Genomic DNA, 27,992 nt, shown 5'->3' with positions numbered 1-27,992 from the left:
ACACATCACGGTCCTAACGCACACAAGGCAGATCAGCAGAATGTCAGCACCGTTGCTTTGACGTTCACGACATTTACAAACCGGACACTTTCAGACAAGTTTATTTGGAAGTTGTTTTAAAAAACTAACATAGTTCAACAGAAAAAAAATAAACACAGATGAGAAACTTTCACCTTTATGAAAAAAGGGGCATTAAGCCAACAGGATTTCAACTTCAGTATCTATAAGTTTACCTGAGGTGCAATGACTATAAATTCTTTCAAAGAGAAACTCTTCAGCAGCGCTCAAGTATGTAAAAATATAATTCCTACCTAATATTTGGTCAATTAGTTCTAATGAAAAATACTCAAAAGTCAATGTCAAGATATACATTCTCCACATGTCTTCATAATCCAATTGTTTAGACTACTTTTTATGGCTATTTGGTACAAAATGTTACAGAACCAGTATTATAAAACTGTAGTGTTTTTGTATACAGTACAATCACAGCTTAGTTCAGTAGCTTTCACCATTCATTTTTCTTCCAGGGATGAACTGCAGGTATAACTCCATAAAACATGCACTTGTGTCCTTAGACCTAGGGGAAAAAAGGGGAAAAAATGTTTTGTGATATACAAGTATAAAATAGTACAACACATTTATTTTGTTGTGAGGAGCATCTTTAAAACATAAAACTAATTCATTCCACACCCTTGCATAAGTGTATTTAGAAACTGATATTGCAATATAAGGTCTGGGTCTTCTATTTGCCAAACAAAAGCTGGCAATCAAGTCTACTTTTGAAAATACTCAAGCCTCAAGTAGAAATACAGCCAGGAAATTGAGTTAGCTTAAAAAAGCAGAACTATACAAAATATGTTTAGTATGGGGACAATAACAGCAGTAAGATTAGAGGAATATCAAGAAATAAAGTATTTTAGAAGCTGTCAGCTAGATGCGAGATAGCTCTGCTCCCCAGATACGTAAAGTCTTCCCATAAAATAGTGCACACTGGTCCAGGTGCTACAGCATTCAAGACTTATCTCCTTAAATTTGAATGAGGAAAATTATCTGTAGCTCTGGGTTTGAAAAAAGCACCCAGATGTATGTATTTATTTATAGTCTTACAGAGTACTTATCTCCTTAGCAGCTAAGAATGTTGCAAACACAATGGGGTGGTTAAGTTCTGAGATACAACAAGAGAACTGAGGAGCTGAAGCACAGGAATTCACAACAGCAGGGTCATTCTTTTCACTTGACCTGTTTCCGCGAGAGGCAACACCCACCCCACAGTCAAACAAAGGAAAAAACTATTTGGAACAACCTCTCCAGTACACACAGTGTCAGGGAGCTATAGGGAACCCCTTACTTCCCTGTATGCACTATTCAAAACAACTGCTACACCCGTATTTGGTTCACTTCATAAGGAGGGGTTTGTATTTTCAGCTCTCCCGATTCAGACTTTCATAACGTCTCATCATGCTAAGCAGCAACCTTTGATGTTACGAGTACACAATGCAACATGTAAGTAACAGTAAGTTCAAAAGGTTTCTTTACCGTTTCTTGAAGTAAATGATTAATTCTTCTTGTCACTTGGTCGAAAGTGCGTGTTAGCAATGAAGCTTTCGTAACTCCGCTTTTGTAGCCCGCTGCTAGGTAAGTGTTGGTACGACACTGATCTCTTTCCTGACAAAAATAAGTTTAGGGTTAGAATTATTTCTTGCTAATCTAATTGGTCGACATTCAGTTGTGAGCAGCTCTACATCAGCATCCAGAACCCCACAACACCACAAACCATCTCGAAAGCAGGGCCCAAGACAAGGTATCCCTACTCCTATTAAAAGATTATACACAATTCAGTATCCAGAACTAATACAAGAGGAATGACAAAACTAATTTAGCAACTTTGTTCTAAGCTGTATAAATGTGATGTCTGTTTCTCCAGATTTCACCCATTTTATTTACAAAAAAGGAAAGTCTTTGCTTAACTCATCATACAGCAAGCTCCACTTTAAGAAGGCTGAAGTGCTGCAATATTTCTATAGCATAATGCCTACGATCTGCTTTCTGTTTGAAAATGGATTTTTTTGAATATGAGTATTGGAGAGGAAAAACAGGTATACTACGTTATTGCCATCACAGATTGTATGGCAACTGTGACACTTCCAAGTGTTATACATTTACTTGAAGACTTTTGTTAAGCAATTTTCAGTCTAGTATACAGGTAATTTCATGTTTATCTGAGACCGTTAATTCAGATTTATACATGTGAAATCAATGCCTATTCCATATTAAGTCTTATTAGCTTAAGCAAGCAGTCAAAAACACTTCATAAAATTAAGAAAAAACTCAAGAATCATTACTCCCATGGGATACAAAAAGCCCAACTGCCATCCATATTCCATGAAAGTTTTAAATGCAGCACTGAAAAAAACCCAGCAAGCTATAATTAAATTAAAATGGCAAAGCTAAATTAAAATTTCAATGGAATCTACGAAGCCATTGGAGTGTGTCATGAGCAATTGTCTTTAATTTGCAGCCTCTGCCAGATCAATCAGCCAACAGGTTATCCCTGATAGCACGTTGCCATTGCAAAGGCAACTAATTTGAAAATAACACAAACTGAGTGGTTTCAGAATGTTTCTGTCTCTTCGGGGCAACGCAGAACGGCAGAGCTTACAAGCAATAAGGGAAGGCATCATGCTTTAATCAAGTTTGCCAAGTGGAACATATTCTCATGACAACTAGATCCAGCATTTAACATGCGACGTAACATGTTCATAGGACCTAAATAATGTTGCCACGAGGCACGCAGGCCCTTAAAAAAAAAGGTTTTGACATCATGTTTTATAATATCATCGGAGTTCAATAAAAACGCTACAGAAACCTGCCGTCTACACCTGCAGCACTTTGCACGTGATATCTTACACAATACAGCTCTGAGGAGCTGCAACTCTTAGACAAACAGTTGTACTTCAGCTTTTTAACAACAACAAAGAAGAAGTTGCAGAAACCTTCATCTTCACATTAAACCTCTAACACTGAGAAGTTTGCCTGTCTGCTATTCTCTGCCCTCTCAAACAACTATCAAGGTTCGGGTTAGGTACTTCTGAGCAGAACGGTTGGAAGACTAGGAAATCAGCCTTAAAAGCCCACATTTTATTGCATAGGGCTTTTATTGAAGTGGCTACGAAAACCCACAGAGAGGGTCTTGTTTCACCAATCTTTCCAATGTAGGCAACAGCTATAAAAAGTTGCTTTTCTTGCTCTGAGACAGAACTGTGTAACAAACTATGAAATCCTTATTTCCATGACAACAATACCGTCGAATTAGTTGCAGCCATAGTTTTCAGAGCTCTAAATAACAAGAAACACTAGAAAGTTCTTGACTACAGGCTACTGTCTCCAGGCTGGTACCAAAGAACAACCTACCACAGATAGGTTTCTAGCAGACAGGTGGAGCTTTCAAAAAAAGAACAAGGTGGATTCCAGTGAAGTCATTGTTTAAAAATAGTTGTGCATTGAGTGCTACTTCTGTAAAAGCTAACCTCGCTAAAACTACTGGTAAAATAAGAGAATTTGCCTGTACTGAACACACGGTAGTGCTGGAAAGGAGCCAGGCACTGCCCACATCTTGTCCTCGGGGCACAGACCACCCCTGTCTATCTGCAAGACTTCTGAACTTTCCCCCTCCTGTTTGAAGGAAAATGATGAGGGTTTTACACAACATCAAGAGCATTCCCTCAAAACCCTGAATGTTCTATCTGCTCAACAGATAACAACTCCATGAAGCACAAGTCCTCAATTGGTGCAAATTAACACAGTTCAGTGCTTAAGGCCAGGCCTGTCATCCACCAAATGTTGAGAATACACAAGAAGCTCTCGGCTGTTATCAACCATTAATTTAAATAATTTTTTTAAAAAGTCTTGCACTGCAATGCACTTGCAATGCACTGCAAATTCCACAACTGCATGAATGATTTCTGTGCTCAGAAAAAAACCTGTATTCCATTCTCTCAGATCACTAGGAATCAAAAGACAGCAACAATATTTGTCCTTCTGCCTGTCCCTCTGCATTCTATGCATAACCTAGTGCCCACTTCACATTCCTCAGAGCAATTCATGGTACACAGACAACACTCTTCATGAAACAAGGAATTAATTTCACAACAATTTCAGTGAGTGAACTGAAATGCTGGCTTTTCCTTCATCCACTCCCTACCCAGACTGGACATGGAACTGCGACACTCTCCTTCATCCTTCCATAACCCACTGGGCAAGCCTGAATATTTATGAAGCCCACAACCTCAACACAAGCAAACAAAAGACAGAACAGAGGTAGTGAATACATTTTTTTTGCCATATAACTAAGTGCAGACTTAGTATTTTGCAGTTCGCTCTGACCTAAGGTAACATTCCCCTGGCTTGTTCTGAACACAGACGACTTCAGAAGAATAATCTTACTGCTTCCAGAGAATGGGGGTATTCACAGAGCTTAGGAACTTAGCAGAGACTTTAAGACTACACAGCACACACTCACACTATTCATTTTTATAATAGGATCTTCATTTCAAAATTCAAAGTCCTGTATTTATAGCCAAGTCCATCGTGACCTCAGCTCAAAGTCATAAATACCATCTTCTACAAACAGTCAGACAACTGCTTAAATATCACCCACCACCTTTTAATCTTGGCCTCCTGCTAAGTTTTGAAGAGGCTGACTAAGAACAAAACATAAAAAGCATGTATTTCATAAAAGTAATGAAGTTTGCCAAACACATCACAAAACATTCATCTCCACTAGGCCCAGAATTTTCCACAAACCTTTACTACTTATTGCAATGAGACACCATAATTAGAATAGCAGAAATATGTTGTCTTGATTTAACAAAGTTTTCTGTTCCTACTAAAAACTAAACATTATAAAAACCCATTAAAGTACAGAGGTATAAGATTTAAATTATAGTTTTATGATTTGTAGCACATCCTTTTCTGCAATTGAAGAGAACAATTGTACATGACAGCTTTTTTTTTGCGTAAGAGCTTTTATTAATATTCCAGATGGTCCAAGGCTTCTTGTATATTAAGCAGAAAGGCTCACTCTGTATCCTGGATTAGCTGGCACGTCTGGAGTGCCCTGATGAGCAAACAATACATGTTTGCTATCAGAGATCCATGGCAGGGGGGAGGAGGGAACTTGAGGAACTTTAAATCCCTCTTTAAAATTCAGACCTTACATGCCTAATTCCCCAAACCAGGAGTTTGCTGAACCTGGATTTTAAATTTAAAATCCAAACATTGACTGGATGGTGAAATGCTAAGTACAGCTTACTTTTCTCTGTTTGAAGGTGGGTACACATATTTCCTTTACCCTTTCTTTGTAATGGTGTGAGACATTTAACTGGGAAGGAGATACGGTACCTTCTACTGTAGAGCTGGTTACTTGGCCATTGCTAGATCCACAAGAACTGTAAAGTGATCCGGAGCTGTACGGCTCATAAGGTTTAAGAACAGTCAATACATTAGGAGGATCAACATCATCTGAATTCAGAAGCCCTTGTTTGGTTGGCAAAACAGAGGATGCAGGTTTGGTGCGAGAACATTCCTGAGGTAGCAGATTTGCATATCTGTTTGCAACACGAAATCTGCTCATTTCGTATCTTCTGTAATTAGCCACTGAAGAGTCAATATGTTCGATAGCTAACAAATTAGGTTTCATTCGTTTTGAAGACGTTTCACCATAGTCTAGATTTACATTGCTCGCAGGTTTACTGCAAACATAGTCTCTTCCTCGATGACAAGACCAGGCAGATTCATTTAGGTGAGAGTCGAGAGCCTCATTCACACTGCTGTTTACTACACCAGACTGAGACACCGGGACACTTGGAACTTTTACTTTAGATTCAGATCTTTTTACTCTGTCCAATACTGGAGAGATACTGGAACTGGAGTGCATTTCTTGCTGAGGTTGTCTATAATTATTTGCCTGAGCTCCAATATTACTTGGCTGTTTATGAAACTTGAGGTTACTTGGGGTTGTGCTGCTTGAGTCAGTCACTGAAAAGAGAGGGACTTTGTTTTGTGGAGGGTGACACTGTTTAGCTTTCCCTGTTTGCAACAGTTTCTGCTGTATAGACGGGGAAGACTTATTTTTTTTAGAATTAAAAGACAGAGGAAGCACATCTTTACCAAGCAGAGCCGGAGGGCATCCAGTGCGTCTGGCTTTAGCTAGAGCCTTGCTTCTACAGCCGTTTTTGTTAACGGTGTCAGGATTGTATTTGTGCATCAGCCTCTGGTGCATCATTAGGACTTCTGGGTAAAACGTTCTGTAAGTACAAAACGGGCAGGTGCAGGGTGCTAGGAGGCCTCTGGTTGAAATCACAGAACATTCTTGTGAAGTCCCAACAGACAAGTTCAAGGGCCTTTCTTGAGAGTCCACCATAGGTTTGCGTTTGTAGTTTTCAGTGCACTCTCGCGCATCATTCACATTTTTTCCATCCTTTAAAGCGCAAACATACTGGACATCGTCTCCCTCCGATGCCACAAAATCCTGCCTCTCTCTTTTATGAGGAACGCTGGGCCGAGCTTCCTTTGTTTCCTTCCCAGCCTTTAGCTTTTCCGGGTAAGGAGTGGACACGTTCTCATGTATTTGATTTGAACTGTTACGAACAGAATCTTTGTTCAATTCCCTAGAATTCTTTTTCATTTTTAAAAGGACTGTGCTGCCTATTGCATTGTTCAAGGACAGAACTTCCTTTTGCTGCTTGTTAGGTGGGCAGCTCTGAGCATCTTTGGCACAATCAAAAAGCCTCTTTGAATTTTTGGTTTCTTGAGCACCATCAGCAGCCAGCAAGAGCTCCGTCTCCTGACTCTGTAATGAAATTTTGCTGACACTTTTCACGTCTGCTGCACTATCAGCTTGCTTGTCCTTGTGATGTCTCTCTAAATGATACCTCAGTGAAGTTTTCTGTGCTGCCGCATACTCACAGAATTCACATTTGTATGGTTTTTCACCTGAAACACAGTTTTATCAGTAAATAAGTTTCATGCAATTTGATTTGAGAGTCTTGAATACTATTTAAAGACAAGGGATTAAATAATGTAGACCACAAAACAGCAAAACAGATTTCTTTCCCCTTCCACACACTCATCAAAATCATTTTAAAACTACATCTTACTGCTTCTACTAACTACAGTGACATCTTCTGGCTACAATGAAGATATTTTCCACAAGTTGGCTATGTATGGAGATGGTAGCTGACAATATGTTTGGCAGAGATAAGCAGCATAGCTGTAGGTCAACTACAACAATTTGTAGCCCTTGATCATACCACAAGTATGCTGTTCAACAACCCAAATGTTACAGTTCATCTATAAATAGAGTTGTTTTAAAAGAAACGGGGACATACCCTGACAGAAGTAGAAAGAGTTTGTCTGGCTATGGAAAACACAAAGTTGAACTGAAAAACAGACACAGCCTTTCCCCAGGTACCAGCAACTGGCAGACTATCAACTTAATAGCTGGGAAACAGGCTTTAAAAACAACAAGAACAAAAATAACCAAAGAAACCCCACTTTTTGCTAGACTGCTAAAAGCAGAAAGAATTAAAATTTTAAAATATTCTTAACAGTACTTAATGTAATTAGCCCTATTCAAAAATATTTATACTAATGTAAACAACGCCTTTTAAGAAATTAAGAGTTTTTAGCATCAAACTATGCTCTCGCTATCAATATTTTAAAGGCAATTTCTGTTTTTCTTCAGCAAAACCAAACATTCCATCCAACTGGATTCAGCAGATTTCCTTCCCCTCCCATAAAGGTGAAGCCCATTTACCTGTATGAGTTCTGAGATGAATATTGAGGTAATAATTTGAGCGAAAATACTTTCCACAATAGCTGCATTCTCTGGAGGCTCCAAGGTTTTTAACTTTTGCTCTTTCCAAAACATCTTCATTTTTATCTTTGGGAGAAAATACAGCTATATTATGAAGAGCAAATGCAAATTTGGAGTCTCATTTAAAACTATTACTATCTTAACTGTCTTTTTCAAGGAAAAACACAGAATAACGAACTGTTGTCAACTACAGTCTACAAGCACCTTTTGTTCTGTACTGCTGCGCACTTAGCAATCAAAGAGCGTAAGAGTTTAAAAGGTTTCTCTCTGTGGCAAGTAACACTGTGGTGACTGTAATGAAGAAGCCCCAGAGAACAAACAAGATGAAAACTAGTTTTCAAAGGAAAAAAAAAAAATAACTTCACCAACCGACAGCAACTTGATAGAGAATGGCCCATCTCAAAAATCCACACAGGTCAAAAACTGTATGCTTTTATTAAAGGGAGTGCTCGAATTAATAAGTGTGAGCAATGATGATTCAGACTGCAAACCTGCTCTGCGCATCGTGGCAAAACACAGGAAGGGGTTTGGGGAAGGAAGGCGGGGAGGAAGAGAGATTTTCTTCTTAATTGTGATAATATTATTTCTGTGTTAATCAATGGAGTGTCGTGCCTGCATAACAACATCCTTACATCTAATGAGTAATCTTCTTTCACTAGAAGCATTAATGCTTAAGCTGTGACAAATATGGGAGTAGGAAAGTGAGGGTTGCTAGTTCTGGGAAAGGTATTCAAAGAACAAATTCACAGATTAAAAACTGGTTCCACTCAAGTGTAATCCGCGGTAGTTTCCACTGGAGGGCGGCAAGTACAGCAGAATGTGTAACAAGGAAGGGGAGGAAGTTTCCACACATTACACCATTCAAATCAACATGATTTCTCTGGCAGGTTGAATTGAAAAAAACATCAAGACGACTTCAGTAAAATATCCAAGTCAAAGCTGACTGGGAAGCTCCAGTGGGAAGAGAAGAAAGGACACGTTTTGCCTGACTAAGATGTTAGATACATAATAGCTTAGAACAGTTCTCCGAAGTTCCTGTGTGCTGGAAAGCTTCTGTACGGGAAATGCAAGATACAGCTAAAGTAAGGCTAAGACAAGCCATAGCTGTTTTAAGCAAACAGATAATGTCTCAATAAGCGTGACTCAGCATCTCACAATGAAAGCTGCTGTAGTTCAGGGTAAGACACTGAGAAACAAAACAAGCAAGTTAACATTAGGTAATAATTCCATTCCTTTGTTGCTGAAGGCAAAAATAAAGGGCTGCACATTACCAGAAATGGAAAAGTCAGTTGTGTGTGCCAGGACATTCTGTACGTTGTGTCTTTCCTTGAGATTGTGCAAGTGTCTGTTCTTTAAATGCAGACTCGAGGCATGTCACACACAAATGTACTAGATTAGCTACAAGACTTCTCCCTACTCCTTTTTGTCCCCAGACATACAATCTTTTTCAATTAAGGAATCATTCAGTATCACTTGTTTTTTTCTAAAACACTGTGAGATGCAGAGTTAATCCTGGGTAACATGCAGATTGAGCCTATCTACTCTGACAATGAGAACTGTTAGCAACCCTTCAAGGAAGGGGAGTTAAATATACATATCTTACATACATGATGTCCACATATTAATAGCCTGCATGCATGTCAAAGAATCATTTAGGTTGGAAGAAGACCTTTAAGATCATTAAGTCCAGCTGTTACCTCACACTGCCAAGTCCGCCACCAAACCATGTCCCTAAGCCATGTTCTTACACAAATAATTTAAAATTGCTGCTTCTGACATGTAGGCTTTCGAGTTAAATACCGTTCAAATGAAACATCAAACCTGCAGTTTGATAGAAGTCTGGAATTGTTCTTTACTTCTCAGGATCTTAACAACTGCCAGTATCAAGCACTGGCTATTTTCTGCCCTTTCTTAAAAGATGCCAGGGAAAAAAGTAAAACTGAAATGATTTCTTCACAAATACTATTTGTAAAAACGTGATGGACAAGAAGGGATATGCAACACCCAAAAGCATCCAGTAAAACTAAGAATTTTGCTATCACAGGTATGAGAGAGAGGAGGGGAGCTGGAACATAAACAGTGACTTTTCCTGGACTGATTGTTACTAGAAGTATTTCAATGATTCCAGTAAATCAAATCATAACTGCAAGAAGGTCTGACACAACTTCAAAGATCTCAAAGTAGTGGTTTCAGAACCTTTCCCTCTCATTCTTCTCTTTTCCCCTTCCTCCACCGTAACATTTAATTTCTCTGGCCAAGGTTTGAAAAGGTAACCGAGAAAAGCAAGATGCATCCTTTGGCTCTAAAGAATGCCTAAACACCACAATAACAGCTATTTCAAATGTATGTGCTCAAAATGCTGCTCACCTAAATTAAGCGTTTCTGGGAGCCCATCTTCAGATCCATCTTCAGAGCCTCCTTCTATTCGATCTCCTGCTCCATTTTCATCCAGGCCTGCCATTATATCAGCACAGCACGTCCTGGAAGCAGCTGAAGTCTCTCCATCAGTCCGCCTGTCCCTTTTATGTACTCTGGAATGAAGGACTAGCTGGTGGTATGTTCTGAAGGCTTTACCACACTCGGAACAATGTGTTGGTTTCTCTTTGTTCTGGGACAATTTAGAATCCATCTCCATAGAAGGCACTTCACCACTGGGATGTTTTAATTTGTCTTGGGATAAGTTACCATTCCCTGTATAACTGCTGTTTTTATTTACTTTTGACTTCCCTGTAGTTTCAGTCTGGCTACCTTTATTTGCATTCCAAATTTCACCAAGTTCTTCTTTATCAGAAGATGAATCATCATTGTCTGTACTTCCTTCTTGCCCTGTTTCTTTAACTTCACCACGACCAACTGCAACTTTACCTTTGGTAGCCAGCTGCCACGCTTGATATGTGTTGAAAGGATCTAGTTCAGCTATCCATTTTGCAGGTTTTTGCGATTTGTCATTTTCCGGAGCCAAGTTTGGCCTTAAGTTCAAGAATCGCAAAAATTCCTCTCTTTGAGACGTTTCTTCTGCATTAGGTTCACCAGTCACTTGAGGGCTTTCACCACTGGGTACTGATTCTTTGGTGTGCACTTTACTGTGCTCAATTAGAGTCTCTTTATTGAGAAATAGGAAACCACAAACCATACAAATTTTGTAAGGTGACGTTACATTCTCAGTTACATGCTCCTGCACCACCTCATTTATTGTTATGGGGCTTTCAGAACTCTGTTGGTGCTTGTTTCTAGAACCAGGCTTTCCAGTATGTGTTCTCATGTGATTTTTGAGGAACCACGGCTCTTTAAATCTTCTTCCACATACATTACACCAATACATGAAAGAATCTTTATGCTTTTTCATGTGTGCCTCAACATCAAAAGCCACATCAAATGTTTGTCCACAAACTTCACAACTAAGTTTTTCACTGTCCTTTTCCTTGTTTGGTGAAGGCAAGTTTGTTCTTACTTGACATCTATCTAGAGGACTAAGATATTCTGCTTCCACACGCAAGACAGCTGGTTCACACAGAGTGGGTCTATGCTGACTTAAAACATGCTTACCAAGTTCTTCAGGATGTTTAAAAGTCTCATCACAAAACATGCAGTCCAGAGGCATGCAGCCCTCAGCTTGCATGAGGAACTTTTCTTGCAAGCTTTTGTAAGAAATTGTGTTTGTTCCTTTTATTGTCATGGAGGCATCATTATTCTCCATCTGTGCACCAACGGTACTGCCTATTCCATCCGGTCCATCCATGTATGCCAAGAGAGGCTGAGTTGGCATGTTTCCTACGTTCTGTTCCCTATTACATGTTTTAATGGAAGGTTTCAGTTCTTTGGGGATGCTCACTGATCACAATAAGGACACTTGTAAAGTTCTTCAACATGTGCTTACAAGCCTGCTACACTAAAAAACCTCTGCCAGGAAAAAAGATCTATTTTTTCCACAAGCAAAAAAAAACCCTATATTTCTGATTTTTATCTGCATTCACACATCACTGCAAGTGTATCCATTGGTTCTCTCAGTGATGGAATGAGGGTTTTTTTTTTAACTATTTCTTCTGATTTTTCAAGTCTGTAGAAACAGTCAGTTGCACTTAGTTTTTTTGTACAAACTTTTCAAATAGTTGCATTGGGTAAAATACACTCAAGGACAAGTTCAGTGTCACAGAGAACTCCAGCACCTGGAAAAAGAAGAAAAAAAAGAGTCAGACTTCTCAAAAGAAAAGGCAAGAATTGTCTCCCAAATAATGAAAACACTAGGGTTAGAGAACTGTCGAATGCTTTTGAACACAGAAGGCTTATTTTTAACAAAGAGTCAATGAGGGATAGCTAGAAGGGGCTCTGGTCACCTTTCTACCTACCGCAGTTGGAACAGGATGGTCTTGAACATCCCTGTATTGCATTAGCCGGGCATCTGTTTCAAGATCGCTTTGTCTGCTATCTAGTCTAAACTTATTCTCATCCAGCCACACAAAGCTGCTGAAACTGTATTTCAATACACACACTACAGAATTCCCAACTAACTGCAGCAAGCCAAAGTAACCTTTCCTCAAACCTGTGAAACCAGTGTTCGGAGGCACAGAAAAACTTTACTTATTTGTTCTCTCAAGGCTGTTGAGCAAAATACTTTTTTTCAGACCAGATAGCTCTTAGTTCTGCTACACAATAAGCATCAGTAAAAATCTCTGTCTAAAGAACTCTTCACTTATACCACTACTCAAAGCTTCTACTTTTATCCACAGATTTACAGTCTCAGTGACAATTTTAGACTGGTATTATTAGATCAAAGTTTTAAATAAATTAATTATACTGTTTCTTGAATAGTAGTTTAGTATTTAAATAATCCAAGAGGCCAGCTATCACAGTTAAAAAGGAAATGCTTCTAATTTCAAATTGCATGCAATAAAAAAAGTGGTTTATTGATTATACTCAAAAGGGAGGATTTAAGATCCCACAAGATTAAAAAGAGTAATAATATAGTTAATCACAAATTTAAATATGTAAGTCTACAAGTTATACTGTTTGTGAGCAGTAATTGAAGGCCACCGCTCTTTGGGCTGGCAGATCATAGTATGGTGTAGCTCAAGGCTCTAACCAAGTTTTTGTATAAAGGAAAAGTCTAACAAACTAATACAAGACGGCAGAAATTGAAGAAGAATCATTCTAAGATAAGACACAGTTCCAAATACGTGAATATCTAATGAAAATAATGCATTCAAAAGTTGACTCAAACCTCAAAATTTCACAAATTATTTCACAAAAGTCAGCTGGCCAATGATTCACGTTACTTGAATTAACGTGCTTCAAAACACAATATGCTCTATAGCTCTTATAGCAGAAGACAGTATGGGCAAAGTAAGGTTTTAAAATTCATCTCAGCTTCCACCTCTGCCTTGCTTTTATTTGGAAAAAATGGAAACATTTTGCTGCAGTTCAGCCAATGAAAAGGTTAACAACTCAAACACAAGCCTGTAATAGTTCAAGCTACAGAGATTTCCAAGAGGAACAGCTGTAGCAGGCAGGTAAAGATGTAGTTATCTATGCAGCTGAGGTGACCTCCTCCAGCCTTTTCTGATCAGCCATGCTAGCTGGACAGAAAAACGTGGTCTTAAGCCATTAAATCTTCAACCATTTTGGTAGAAATCAACCACCAGAACTTGAACTGTTTATATAGTTCAGTGGCCCAAGCCTGTCTGCAGAAAACAGTCCTGCCAGGTCACCTGCTGGCAGATGGTCCAACCACCTCAGGAGGTGAATGGGACAGGGCCTGTAACCAGCTGAAGCAAAAAGGCAATGATCTCTATCTACAGACCCACAGTCTGATATGATGCCTTCAACTATATAGGATACCTTTACCTACCACAGAACAGCCAAGCCCAGGCTAGATTACCATCTGGGAAAGGAAACATGACAACACATTGCTAGGAATTACAGATCCAACATCTCAAACGCTTTATCCACTCACTGCACCACAGCCTGGCCCTGAGAATACTCCTTAGTTTGAACTTGAAAATTTAGAAGCTACTTTTCCACCATCATGCAGACAACAAGATCCTGAAGCCTAATACAGACAGATAAACAAAACTACCAGAATGCCAACACGGAATAACGTAAGTGTTGCCAGTTGCTTTATCTTCCATGTGGTTTTTTTTTCTACCTCTCCAGAGCTTACCATCTCCATTGTCCAGTCCTCTAATCCAGCTCTAGACATTGATCAAATCCGACACCAAGAAGCGTCTAGATTTTTTTTTAAACCAAAGTTGTTTCAGGACCGGGCCAAAGACTCACCATATGGGAAGTTAAACACAACTGGATGGATGTCAGGGGGTAAAGAGGAGAAGGGGGAACAAGCCACTGCCTGATACACTGATGTCAACAAAGTACAGATTTTCTGCAGCCAGTGTCTTTTCTAACTACTCCCTTCATCCCCATTTTCAGCTTTATCATGCCGTGATTAACACTTCCTCTCTGCATAATGACTCAAAAATCTTTTGTAATAGGCAGGTTTAGCCTACGGTACAACACTTCTGAATGGCTTCTATTGCCACCTTTTTGCCTTTTTACCTTCCCCATTCGGTTTTGACCTTCTGGCTTTCACTCACTCCCCCACAAGCAGGTAAAGGAGCCAATAACAAAAGTTTGAAGCTGGAGTATTCAAAAAGCTTTCCCTTTTGTAAAACATGAGGGGAAAAAAAACAACATATCAAAGGCTGCTGGTTAGCATGTTTTACTTCATGTTTCAACTTGCCATTTTGTTCTATTTCTACTGTAGTTTTAAGAGGCAGTTTTTACACAACAGGATAACATGCTGCGGGAAAGCTCATGTGCATAAATGGTGACTATCAGCCTGAAAATAACTTATTTGCAAGTCAAAAATAAAGAGCAACTTTGAAAGCCTCCTGAACACCAATAATGAATATCGAGGTAAGATTAAAAAAAAATTGAAGAGTTTAATGCATTTACATTCAGAGCCACAGGTGAGCGCTCTGCAGTAACAGGTATAAGAATCACCCTACAAAGAGGCCAGAGGCATTTCTGGGATATGAAGTCAGAGCCAAACGCCACAGTGCCTGAAGTCCCACGTACTGAATTGCTGAGATTCGTCATCAACTATTTCCTTGGAAGTGTCTACAAATACAGAAGAATCCTATTACGCTTCCTACTTTGTGGCATTACAACATCCACACAATAGAGCAACAAGAATTAAGTCACTATAAAGAGAAAGCAGATGAAAACCAGGAGAAATCCACCCTCAATACTCCCCAGCATTCTGGGATGAGGGTAGAAGACACACCCTTGTAACAGGGACCATCACACACAGTTCTACTCAAACCTAATCTGCAACAAAACAAACATTTTGTAGGAGCCATGTGCTTTAAGATTTATTAGACTTTAATGGATCGAGTCTAGGGAAGGCCCCAGGTTGGTCACTGATGTGTGAAAAAACTACCCCAATCAATCAATAACATTTTCTGTGGTACGTCCTCTGAAAACAGGTCTGTTTCAATCTCATCTCATTTAAATGTGTCAAAGAAGACATTACTCAGCTACTCAAAAAACTAAATCTGTCCTCACAACTGCAAATATAGAGCATGTAACTTTAACACATGGATCATGATAGGAGTTTGCATCCAAGTATTACTGGGTATCAATAGGTTTGAACAAGCCCTTTGGAAACATCTTCCACGGCTCTTCAAAGCCCTTCACACAGCTCCACCATCCCGTGTTAGCTGCTCAATGCTTTTCAGGCTTTCACTGTTTTTAATAGTAAGCTCTGAACACTTTTGAAGAACTGGCCACAGCTCATCTTCTAGGCAGCACTGCAAAGCAGAGCAAGATATTCCTGTTTTCGGAATCTCAAATGCCTGTTTGCAGTTCAGGCAAACTGTTGTTGCTGGCTGTCTCACCATATACAAGAGATGGTACCTACAGACTTAAAAATTGCAGGTAGCATTTCTGAAGAACACTGCAGATGCAACCAGACAGAATTATATTTAAATTGAGAAGAAAAAAGATAATACTACTAGAGTCAGAAGGTGAGCTAGAAAGCTCTAGTTTAATTTTTCTATCTGGTGATTACACACTTCACCCTGATTAGGTATATGGCTTTTATAAGTAGGCATGATTTTACACTCTCGCTGTTTGGACAAGCTAACACATGCTAGAACTACAAACTAAATATCTGCACTAGGTAGGATTTTATCCATTATTAACAAAACCTTTCTTCCTCATGAAGATAATATTATGTCTTGGATTTGAGGACCAAAAATGCTGATTAAATACATTCCTGTTATTCAAAACCCTGTAGGCAGCAGTTAAACTGTCAGGAGTTGCCTTAATTCTGTACTATTGCTTCCTTGGGAAAGTGGCCAACCTACACTTTTGATAAGTGCTGTAACTATTCGTGGCTGAAGGTCTGTACACCAGCTCACCAACAAAAAATACAGTACCTGGGGTTTCTTCTGTTGTCTTTCACTTTCAGAAGACAAAAGAACAGACACAACACACCAGTATCAGCCCAAGATACTGAGTAAAGGAACAGAACAAAACAGGAAATCCTTCCTTCCAACAGCTGAAAAGTGATAAATTTGCTACAGATTAACTCAAGGCTGAAAATTAAGAATGACCATCCCTCCTCACAATAAAGCAAGGCAAGAAATCTTGGTTTCTGACTCCCCTACCCGTTTGTAAATGTTAACATGCACCTTGCACCAGAGTCCAGGGCCCACATCTCCTGCAGTTCCTGCAATTGCCTCCAGGAGAATGAGCAGGTCCTGCGGCCATACTGTCCAGATGCGGCAAATCCTTCTCAACTGTAAGATCCCACCTCTTGTACTTCGTTCTTCCAACAGTCAGGAGCCTGAGCGTTTAGCAAACTCTAGTTCACACCTGAGTCATATTTGGCTTTCTGGCCTTTAGTCAAATATTTCAACAGGTTTGGAGTGATACCCATTATATTTATAAACATCACAAAACATATATAAATTAAGATTGAACTGGACAGATGAGAACATCTTGTTTTCATTGCACTTGCCACACAACCTAAGAACCAAGCCAAAAAGCTGCTGCATATAAATGGGTTATTAAAAGAGAGAGAATTTTATTTAAGTGCCTGTAGAGAATTTATTTTTATTAAATTACACAACCAGAGATGACATGTTACCATCTCAAAGATTTCTTTGGGAAATGACCTATCAGTAGTAATTTTATTGCATTTTTACTTCCTGCATTTCAAAATTTCCATTAATACGTAATAAAAACTCTAGACACACCTTTCAGAGAACAGCAAAGTCTAACTATTGAATTTCCCATTTTACACACCACAGGGCGCTGGGAGTAAAAGCTGCATAGCTACTATGAGGAAAACAACTATACCCCACTAATTCTGTGCCAGCAAAACTATTGTTAAACTGTAAAAAGCAGACATAACTACCTCAACAAACCCTCAGCAGATCCTTAAATTCAAGGCCAGTAGCAAAGCTATCGCTGTTTTAACAGATGACCAGAGTTTCTTTCACCATCCTACTAAGGTTCCACAAGGTTTCAAGTCCTGCAAAATCCCACCAGAGAGGCAGCTGCTGCAGACTGTCTTAATTTTTACCATGTATATTTGACTTGGGAAACTTCCGTGTAACTCTCAATTCCACTTTAAAAAGAAAAATTTTCAGTTTTCCTCATGTTTCAAGAAGTTTCAGGATATTAAGAGTCATTTTACACAAAACATTCTTTTCTCTCGGTATTTTGATACCTTAGAACAGGTTGCTGCTCTTTGGCATTGCTAAAGAAATAGATTTTATAATGCTGATTGCTTACTGGAAACCACAAGTTACACAAACACCTTTTTTATTTCAACCTATTTTTTTTCTTTTTTAAAATAGTTTTCCAGTTCTATTTAATAAGCACAAATAAAATGAACTAGTTAACAGTACTTTTTCCTTATTGAGATCACAGATGAAAACTCACGGAGATGATCCATTTTGTCTGAGCATATCTATATTCAGCTATCATACTGATCAGAGGCAGAGTAGCTCATGCATGAATATAACTTCAATTTCTCAAATAAGAGCCCAGGCTGAACTCAGCTTATTTACAGCACCTTTTTTTCTTTTTTTTAATACACATATATTATAGCATAAAGTTAAACCACACCTATTACACGCACAGGATATTAAGCAGAAATACCATCCCCAAGTAGTTGCTAACAATATTCAAGAGCTCTAAACTCTTGAGATAGTACCTCTAGTGTCCTAGGGCTGTGTGTGCAGTGCTTGCAGAACCCACCGGTGACAATGGCTCCATTGTATGAACCGCACTGGTGTGCTGTGGCCTTCACAGCCTCCTATGTTTAGTCCGAAAGTGAAGCAAAGTGTTATTGTGAGGTTCTAATTTACCAGTTGCTCCAAAACATTAGTCAGATTTCCAAACATCCACAGCCTGAAATTTCAAGTTTGCCTCTGCAGGTATCAGGGTTCTTATGGCAACCACATAACTTCCTTTCACCATTTAAGAAGAAACGCATACATGTTACACCTCACACAGCAAGTTGTTTTCCTGTATTAGACAGAATTGTCTTTCCTACCCCAATTTGAGGGAAGGACAGCCCCTAAATCTAGGGCAGACAACACACAATTTACTGCATAGACTGTGACCTTATTTCTGAAAGAGTCCAACTGTCCATCTGCCTGTGACTCAAGTTAAAACACTGGAAAGCTATAAAAGTCAGCACAGATAAAAGATTATTTTGCAGAACAGCAAAAACAGTCAGTTTTTCTTCATAACACTATACGAAGCCAATAACTTACTCTTCATTACTGTGCATTCTATTGCTTTCTAGGGATGGGAAGAGCTACTCCCTTCTATCTTTTAACAGTAAATTATTTTAACACAACCTCCCAGCGTATTCCTTTGTTAACAGAGGAGCACATGAGTACACCTAACATTGTTTCTCATCTACATTTTTTTGATATTAAGTGTTCAAGTACAAAAATGTTTTAAAATAAAGTTTGTTAACAGTTCAGCCTGATAAAGAACTAACATAAGTACTTTTAAAGGAAATGGAGATTTAGGGGGAGGAAGGGGAGGAAGAGAGTTGTTTGTTTCAGTTGCAGGAAAGATCAAAACGAATACGTTAGACGTTCAGGTTGAAAAGAGAACATAAAAGATGACCCCGAATTGGAATTTCCACTCCCTAAATCTGCAAACTTAAGTTCCCTTGGTAGTCTTCATCCTTCAGGCTTGAAGTTTTCAAAGTCATGCTAAACTTAAACTCTTAGAGGGGTTTTCATATATTTTTATCCTCTCTAAGCTACCCTGTTTTCCTTAGTTACAGTCCCTTCTAACAACATTACAGGGCTTTCCAAAGTAATAATACTAAGACGATTCATAAAAACAGAACTGAAGAAACAGAAACATATACACCAGAATGCAAGAATGTTATTGTCCAGGCATTTCTTCACAAAACACTTTAGAGAGATTTTTATATCGAAAGCTCTTTTGTAGTCAGATAAGACAGACATGCAAGTCTATGAAGTCTAGCAAACAGGATTTTAATCACTAGTGGAAAATAACTAGTAGTTAATAATGAACAATATTAGGAAAACTCCCTCCCTCCATTTCAGACATCTACACTAATAGAAACAAAGGATATCCTTTCTCCAAAAAACCTTTTCCTGTGGAGTCCCTTTTTCTTTAAGGCTATATGTCTAACAGTGTTTTGGCAGAGGACAGATGAGCTGAACGTTTCTCCTCAGTTAACTGAATGCCTCTTCTATCAAAAGATGTAATTATTCCTTTTTAAGCAGAGAACATATAAGCTTGCATCATTTTGCACATGTTTTTCCTCCACTGAGCAAGAGCAAATATAAAAGAGACTAATTCTTGGCACTCAAGGAGGAAGTGCTACAAATAAGTATTGACTTTTAAAGTTCAGAAGGACTGCTCTAACAGCCAATTTTTTTTGCCCCCCTCTGTACTTTAGACACTATGAATCGGCCAATACCTGTTGTAGAAAATCTGAGACACAAGATTGATCGTATTTTAAATAAGTCTGGGACACATTTCACCACTGCTAGAAGATGATGCAACTTCATTAAATCAAGAAGTTACATGCACTTAAACTGGCAATGACCCCTTACCTTACAAAACAGTTTATTGTTCTCTCCACTCACTCTCTTGGTGGAGTGAGTGATACATTTTTATTGTTGAGTCAGTCTCACCTTACACAGACTGCCCTTATATGTTTAGTCTTGGTTTTCATTTGAAATAATATATTTTCAGAGACCTTAAAAGCAAATCTGACTTTTTTTACTTCTTGGCAGAAGGACCTTAGGCCTCTCCAGTGGCCACAGCTACACGGAAGTGTTAAATTCAGAGTTTACCAAATTAGACTTAATTCCTTATTACTCAAGAGCCAGGAGTTCCTCCATAGCAATTATAGGCAAGTTGCATCCCTTTGGGCAGCACAGGTGAAATAACAGGAAAATATATGATTTTACTATTCCTGAATTTGAGAGAAGTAGTCACTTCCAAAGAGTTCACTTTATTAAAGCCATTAATCTTCCCTAGCGCTCTCACCTGATTTCAACTCTGAATTGAACTCTTACCCAACACAGCTCAAACCCCTGTACCTTGCAAGAAAAAGCAGCAACTTCTTACCCCTCCCCTCCGCATAGCACAGGCTTTTAAGTTGTCACTTTCAAACATATCTACAATTACGTATTTGCAAAAATCAGTCTTGAAAGATGGAAAAAGGTACATGGTTCGAAAGAAAAAACATTTATTTCTACTTTTGTCATCCCTGGACTAGCATCCAGTGACACTAAAATAGAAAAGTGCTAGAAACAGACACTTCAAGTAGCTGCCTCCTTTCTTCCATACAGGTGGGAGACCTTCCAGAAACCCCCAGAGACTGACTGAGACTAAACCTTTTAAATGATCTAGCATTACATTTTGTCACACCAGTGGACTAAAGGTACGTGATGATATAGCCTAACATACTGGGCTTCCTGGTGCCAAACCGCTCCAGAACACAGAGTTACCATCCACAAGAAACTGACCTTTCAAACAGGCAGTAGTTTCATATACAAATTTTACTACCATAAGAAAAATATATTAGAAACAAACATCAAAGCTAACAGAAACTGTGACTTCTCCAGACCACATTTACATCCATATTCCTTACAACGTACTAAACATAGTCTTTGGAATACATTTTATTTCACCCAACCAATCCTCAACTATCACGATGAAGTGTAAGCACAATACAAAGGCTTTTAATTTCCCCTTATGTCGTTTATGTCAGAGGTAAACTGCACTCACTTTATTACACTGAAAAATGCAAGTGTACCCATTGCGCATAAACAAACTCAGACTTTGATACTTTTAGTTACATAAAATCCTTAGCACATAGAAAATCACTATCCAGTCAATTATTCACTTACACTTGGACTGGTTTCTGCTCAAATCTTCAAGTCACACTGATCTACATAGATTTTCCTGCATATTCTAACCACATTTCCTCTTGTACTTTCTTTTGAAATTCTCAAGGCAGTCTGATAACCAATTTTCTGCAATGAAATCAAAGACATAGTTTGAAACAAGTATGTCACCCATATTTTTGATTTGTAACTCATGTTTTCCCAGAACATACATTGTTTTGCTCTGAAAGTCTGTTATCATACCACTAAGCTGCTGCCCCCTTAAAAAAAATGAGGAAGACTCAGAAGAGATATATTTATGATAAGCTATAAACTATGCTCTGACCAAAGTCATATGATTATAACAGTAGAAGTTTGTTTGTTTGGGTTTTTTTTTTTTTCCCCATTGACATACACTCAGGTTTGCCATAAATAAGTTTTCATCAGCAACAAAACAAGATTATTTAAAAAAAAAAAAAAAAATTGATTTCTAAGCATTTTGAGAGTAGCTTTTTGTTTGGAGATGCACAAAGACCCAGGTAAAATGTGTTTGTTTGTTTGGTTTTAATCCTAAAATACAACACATTAAGAATCATACACAGCTTGGTCATATCCTTTTCCTTACTTTTGTATTCAGTTGCAAATCTCTTGTGGTATGAGTCACATCTCTCTAAAAGCATGCATACAGTAGTCAAGTAGAGTCCCCTGATTGTATTAATGCACCAGAAAGAAAACTTTTTTTTTCTTACTAAAGTCACTTTAAAAAGGGGGTGGGGGGTCAAGGGTCACCAGAAGTTACCCAAAGTCCATTAGAAGTAAACAGCAGTTTGAAATTAATGTAGCTATGAGATGTGGAAAGAGTATCTGATTGGAACGCTGATGTTCTAAATCAAGAGTCTCAAAAATAAGAGGGCTGAGCTGGCAAATGGCAGCCCCGCTGCAACTGAAATGCACTGTCTTGCTATATTTAAAGACAATACCTCAACAGTGAAGTATTAGAACATTTTAAGTGAGATAAATAAGCATAAGACACAGGCAAATATCCTTGGTTATTTAATCATCCTGAAAGCAGCGTGGAAGTGTGAGGGTGAGTTCAAAGGTCAAACTCTTCTTTCAGCTTCTCGCAAAGAAAAGCAAGCGGAGCCCCTTCCACCTTGGGAAGGGGACTGTGCCTTCCATATGCCAGCAACACTTACAGCATTTCATAACACAGCAAAGAGGGAGTATTTACATACACAGGGTATAGAGTCTTTTACTAGGACAATGGATTCCAAATCAAGATTCAGGTTAGAAACAGTTGGGACAAAAAAAAGTCCCAAAGAACAAAGGGAAGTTAAAATTTACTTAATGTTTCCCCAGAGCTTCTTAATTGCAAACTTCCAGATTTTTTGTAACTAGAAGTTTATTGTAATCACTGTTTTGAAAGTCTAAGTGAAATCCACAGTTCCCTTTTAAAATTATTTGCCCCGATCACAGCAATAACTTAGCACTTTGTTCACATAAAATATGATATTAATCTATCGACACAGCTCTAAATGAAAATATAGTAGTAAAGACAGATTCTGAAGATTAGAAAGAAGTGCTCAAAAAGGAATCTTTTGAGTATGATCTAATGAAAGGCGAAACCAAAATGAAGCAACCTTTTGTGTAAGACAGGCTGATAAAAGGTGCTAAAGTTTATCATCTTCCCCTTTCTAGCTTCTACCCTAAATCTTGCTCTCTCCACCTCTACCAAAACAAAGCAAAACCAAAAAGCATTATTCACTTAAAATGAAGGGAGGAAAAAAATCCTCTAATCGAAAGCCTGGAAGCCATTCTCTAAAGACTACTTAATATGAAACTTTGTTTACAAGATAAAAATATAGCCTTTTTACCACATTCAAAACCAGAAAATATCCACTTATTTAAAGAAATGGGTTTTTTTTCTATTTTGATCAACAAGGACGCAGGTATTCATTTTAAATTTAAATTCAGCCCCCATAGTGCTCTATGAATGTTTTAAACTCATACATGATATGCACTGTTTAAGCATGTTTAAACAAAGGAAGTAGGAGAAGCCTCAAAATACACAGCAAAACTTAATGGCTTCAATTTTAAAATGTATACTGATTGCAGCATGGCAAAATTATTCTCTTATGCTTACAGCCAGTCTTCAGAAAGAATAAGTGCAGTCAGTGTAGTAATTTGTCCCACTGGAAATTCTGTATAAAACATCTACCTAAAATAAACAAGGCTTCGCAGCAAGAATCGTCAGTTGCCATTAAGGACACACCTTAAAGTTCTTACCACACAGTAACTAAACAAGTACAAACTAGTGGTGACTGTTTGCTACTTTTGTCTTAAAAGTTAATGAGATCAATTCACTCCTCAGTAGCAGATCTTAAGATAATTTTCGCAAAAATGCAAGAGACAAACAACCCCAAAACACGAATATCCAGGACTCGAGTGCCTGATATTTCATCAGAATGCTCAAGGTTCTTGTAAACACGAATATAAATATTAACATTTAAACTGACACCACATAATATTAAAAGGTAAAATGCTTAACTGCTCAGAATACTAGTGCTCTGGTACTGGAAGGCAGCTGTTGTTCCCCTGCCTTTTCTTTTGTTGTGCTTAATCTCATGTCAAGTCATTCAACCAACTCCAAAGCGATGAAGACATAATTGAACAACCTTAACTAAAAACTGATCTACTGTTCTTAAATAGCTGTATATTCTGTTTACGATTCAAAAAGGCTAACATATGAAAAAGAATCTATAGAATTTAAATCAGCAACTCTGGTGCATGCAGAAGAGTTGCTTGGCTGTCGGCCAAGCCAATCAATAATCACTGTAATAACCATGTTTCTAAAGTTGTTTTCCATATTCATCATCCTAAAAACTTAAAGGCAAAACTTGAAAACTAACACTGCTTTCAAGAACGAGCTGAGAGATACAAAATCCAAATATTTTTGCACAGAAATACAATATTGCTCATTAAAAATATCTGCTGCAGAAAGATTAGTGATCACAAAGCCACATTCCTGCTACAGCCCTTAAAATATTGACTCAGTTACAGAACTAGTAAAGGGGAAGAAAAAAAGCTTCCTCCACCCTTCCCCTCCTCCCTCCCCCTCTGCCAAAGAATGCAGTTTATCCTACTTAGTTGAAACTGTCCCTTTGCATTATCTAAGGAAATACTTAAACCTTAGTGTGGACATCACAAATTAAAGTATTAGTCGTATTCCCAAACCTACAGTTAGTAAGAGCTCCTAAGAGCAATAAAACATGGCGTTAAAGCATTTGCAAGCCATTGTCATAGCACTGTGCTCTGATACCTTTGCAGACACAAAACCAGCCCCCACCAACCAACAAGCATGTAAGCATTGGTCAGCAAGTCAATGCCTGCTATTCAACTTGTAGTTAGGCGTTTTATTTCTGTGTCTTCCAGATCATATCACCCCTGCATTTCAGGGCCTAATAAAATGTGAAGAATGATATGCTCCCCCCCCCACTCCTTGCATCTGAAACCGCGTTATTTCCCTCTCATCTTTTTCACACATTCTTACAAAAACTTCCCTTTTCACATATACTTCTATAAGCAAACATTTCACTGCATCTACTTCAGTTCCTATTTCTATTTTCGATTTTCACTAGATCCTTCTGCTACTGCCTCCCCCTCAAACCCACTGGTAGAAACTGATGTAGTTTTAAAGCTCTCAAGGTCATTTCAAAAATGAAGAAAAAAAAAAAAAAGTTGTTGCCTTAAAAAACACCTTTAAACACACAAACCCCTGATCTAAACCCTTTTCAAATTCAAACGCCTTTCATCAGCAGATCAATAACCTAACATAAAGATTTTTGTTCACCACCACTTCAAAACTACTACACTTCAATTCAAATACTTACTGGGAGTCACATAACACATTTTATGGGATGGCTCATTAGAGTTCATACAGACCTTACTTTGGCTGCAGGTTTTCTGTGTGGGAAACAAACAAACAAAAAAAAAAAAAAACCCACACCCAGAAACAGAAAGTCCAGTAGGTATCGCGGAAGAGGAATGAAATCCAATCTCTAGATATTCTAGAATTTTATTGTCCTCGTTTGGCAACGTCTTTTGTTGCTTAAGAAGTCAGTTGAGGCTTATTTATTTATTTTCTAAACTTCCTATTCCCCTTAAAAAAAAGAGAAGCACGATGCCAAAGAAATGATCGGGAAGGGTTTAGCCTTTAGAAGACAAAGGTAAACGAAACAAAAACTGGCAAAACGGATCGATAAACTTTTCATTAACAAGCCCCCCCCCTCCGCCCCATGAGCCACTTACTACAAATCCTTCTTCCAGGAACATCTTTGACTCACAAAGAAATAGTCTCTTCCCGCTCCCCCCCACCTCCTCCTCCCACCCGGCAGAAAAGCATCCTCAAAACCCAGGCTCGAGTATTTAAAAGCAAATTCCCAGGTATACAATGGAAGTTTGAGACACCTACTTGTTCGGGGCGTGGGGGGGGGAGGGGGAGACGATCCCGGGCAGGAGGAAACCGGGAACAGCGAGAAGTTACGGGGTGGGCGGCAGCGAGGGAAGGGGCTTCTCTGTCTCTCTCCCGCCGCTGGGTCTCGCTGCCCTGCCCGCCCCGGGCGCTGCGGGCCGGCCGGGCCCTGGGGAGGGGGCGGCGGGCGGAGCTCGTTACCTGCCGCGGGGGGAGGATGACGCGGCTGCCGCACACCTGGACCCTCCCAGGCCTTCCTCCCCACACACACCTCCCCGGGAGCCGCGTCCCCCCACACACCTGCCCTTCCTCCTCCTCTCCCCCAGGGGCGGGCAGTGCGCTGGGACAGCACGGGGATGGGCGGCCCTGCTCTGAAGGGGGTGTCCCTCAGGTCCCTCCTCCTCACAAGGTGGGGGTACGTACCCCCCCAGGTCCCCTCAGAACATCCCGGAAGGCAGCGGCCCCCCCGCGGCCAGTCACACAACCAGCCCCTCACGAGGGGAACGGGGCTGCGCCTCCCTCAGGTACCCCCTGTGAGGGGGGAGGAGGGGAAGGGGGAACCAGAGCCCCCTGGAAGTTGACCCCCAGCCCTCCCTCACCTGTGCCTGAGCCGCCTCCCCGGCCGGCATCCTGAGGTGGGGGGAGAGGGAGGAGGGGAGCGGGGGCGGCCGCCCGCGGTGCCGCCGGAGCCCGGACTCGGCGGCGCTGGCGCTCGGGCACTGTTTGTAAACCGCTCCCGCCGCAGCTGTTGCTCGGGCAGCCCCTGCCCTCGGCCACGCCCACCCCCCCCCGCGCGCGCGCAGGCTCCGCCCCCGTTTGTCGCAGGCCACGCCCCCCCGGCGGGGCGGGCGGCCCGGCCTGGCCCTGGCGTTAAATAACGCGGCGCGGAGCGGCTCCTTGTCCTGCCCGTTGGTCGCGGTGGAGCCTTGGGGCGGTTAGGCCGGCGCCTTTAGCCGGGCGGGGGGACGCGAGAGCCGCGGTGATTGTTCCCTTTGTGGCGGCGCTGTGTGAGGGGGAAGCGCGGGAGTCCCCGGCGGGTCGGGGCCCGGCGGCCTCCGCGTTTTGTGATGCAGGGTGGTGGGCGATGGTTATCTCCCTGAATAACAAAACGCGGCTGTATAAAGCCTTATATCACCCCGACATAAAGTGTATGCCCAGCAGGAGCCATTACGGGCCGGATCGGTCTGGGCTGCTCCTGTAGCCTCGTCTTTGCAAATGTAAATAAAACAATACACCTTGCGAATACTGTCCATCGATGTCCTTTTGTGCATCGTTGAACGGTAAAACGCCCCGAACCACCTTTCTGTCGTGCGAGCGGGAGTCGCGGTGGGCTCTGGGTGTCGGGAACTGCAGAAACTGGGCCATTTGCTATGGACTTCACCCAAAAAAAGGTGGAGGGTTTCGTGTGTTTTTGCATTTCCTTCACCAGCCATAAGCACTCAGCTGTTGTGTCTGCCATAGCAGCATTTCGCTAGACGTATGGGCGCCAAAGTGGAATTAAGCAGACAAAAGACCTAAAATATTTTTTTCAAGTGTCCCACTTGCAACCGAGGAGGTTTTTAGGCGTTAAATGCAATCTGTAATACTGTTATAATGCTATTAACAAAGTGCTTAATCTCTGCTAGGCTCTGAGGTTAGCACCTTCTTCGAGTCAATGGGCTAAGAAAGAGGTGAATTCCCATGTGCTCTCTCCTCCTGTTTTTCCCCCAAAGACACACTGAGACCCGTAAAGGTCAGTTTAATTTACATCAGTAGGTTTAGATCACACCCAGGGGCTTATTTGCTTCAATAGAAAAATCATCCTGCCTGAATGGAGAACGTTTCTAAAATAATTGCAACTAAAATTATGTCAGGGCTTTTTTGTTTTTTAAAGTTTTTTTCGCAAAATGTTCTTCCAGTCTGAAATGAGCAACACTACTCAGGTTAAAATTTAGGTCACTTACACGGCAAATAAAGATTAATCAAAAACATTACAGAATGTGGTAATATACTCACCGGTTAAGTCTGGAAGATGAAATCTTTGTTGGCAAATTCGCATCTTGCCTCACACCAACAATAATTTTCGCGAAAAGAAGGTCGAAGTGATAAGGCCGAACTTGTAAAATGTATAATCTTTAAGACTTGTCCCTTCAACTAGTCATATAGGTAGCTGGTGCCCTTAATAGTGTCCTGAAAGTCCAAAAACGTCTGCATGAAGCAGCTGTGTGAACCAAGACTACTGGGATTTGCCTTTGTCTGCATCTTC

General features: G+C 40.0%; 1 protein-coding gene across 3 annotated transcripts; it reads right to left on the bottom strand.

Moving 5' to 3' along the window:
* Positions 1-85: 85 nt before the first annotated feature.
* On the bottom strand, positions 86-26,489 carry ZNF217 (zinc finger protein 217). 3 transcript variants are annotated; one of them, XM_082065708.1, is made up of 6 exons: positions 26,347-26,489; positions 10,244-12,042; positions 7,817-7,942; positions 5,401-6,993; positions 1,537-1,665; positions 86-577 (listed from the first exon to the last, which is right to left on the bottom strand). In XM_082065708.1, exons 2-5 carry the CDS (start codon positions 11,640-11,642, stop codon positions 1,556-1,558), a joined length of 3,228 nt encoding a protein of 1,075 aa, XP_081921834.1. In that variant the 5' UTR covers positions 11,643-12,042; positions 26,347-26,489; the 3' UTR covers positions 86-577; positions 1,537-1,555. The 3 variants fall into 3 exon arrangements, with proteins under 3 accessions (XP_081921834.1, XP_081921835.1, XP_081921836.1); XM_082065709.1 differs by lacking the exon at positions 26,347-26,489 and adding an exon at positions 25,748-26,318; XM_082065710.1 differs by lacking the exon at positions 7,817-7,942.
* Between the last annotated feature and the right edge of the window lie 1,503 nt (positions 26,490-27,992).

This window comes from Streptopelia decaocto (assembly GCF_964273445.1).
Source record: "Streptopelia decaocto genome assembly, chromosome: 14".
NCBI lineage: Eukaryota > Metazoa > Chordata > Aves > Columbiformes > Columbidae > Streptopelia > Streptopelia decaocto.
Note: the sequence above shows the minus strand (reverse complement) of the source record. Positions and strands in the feature narration are given on the sequence as shown.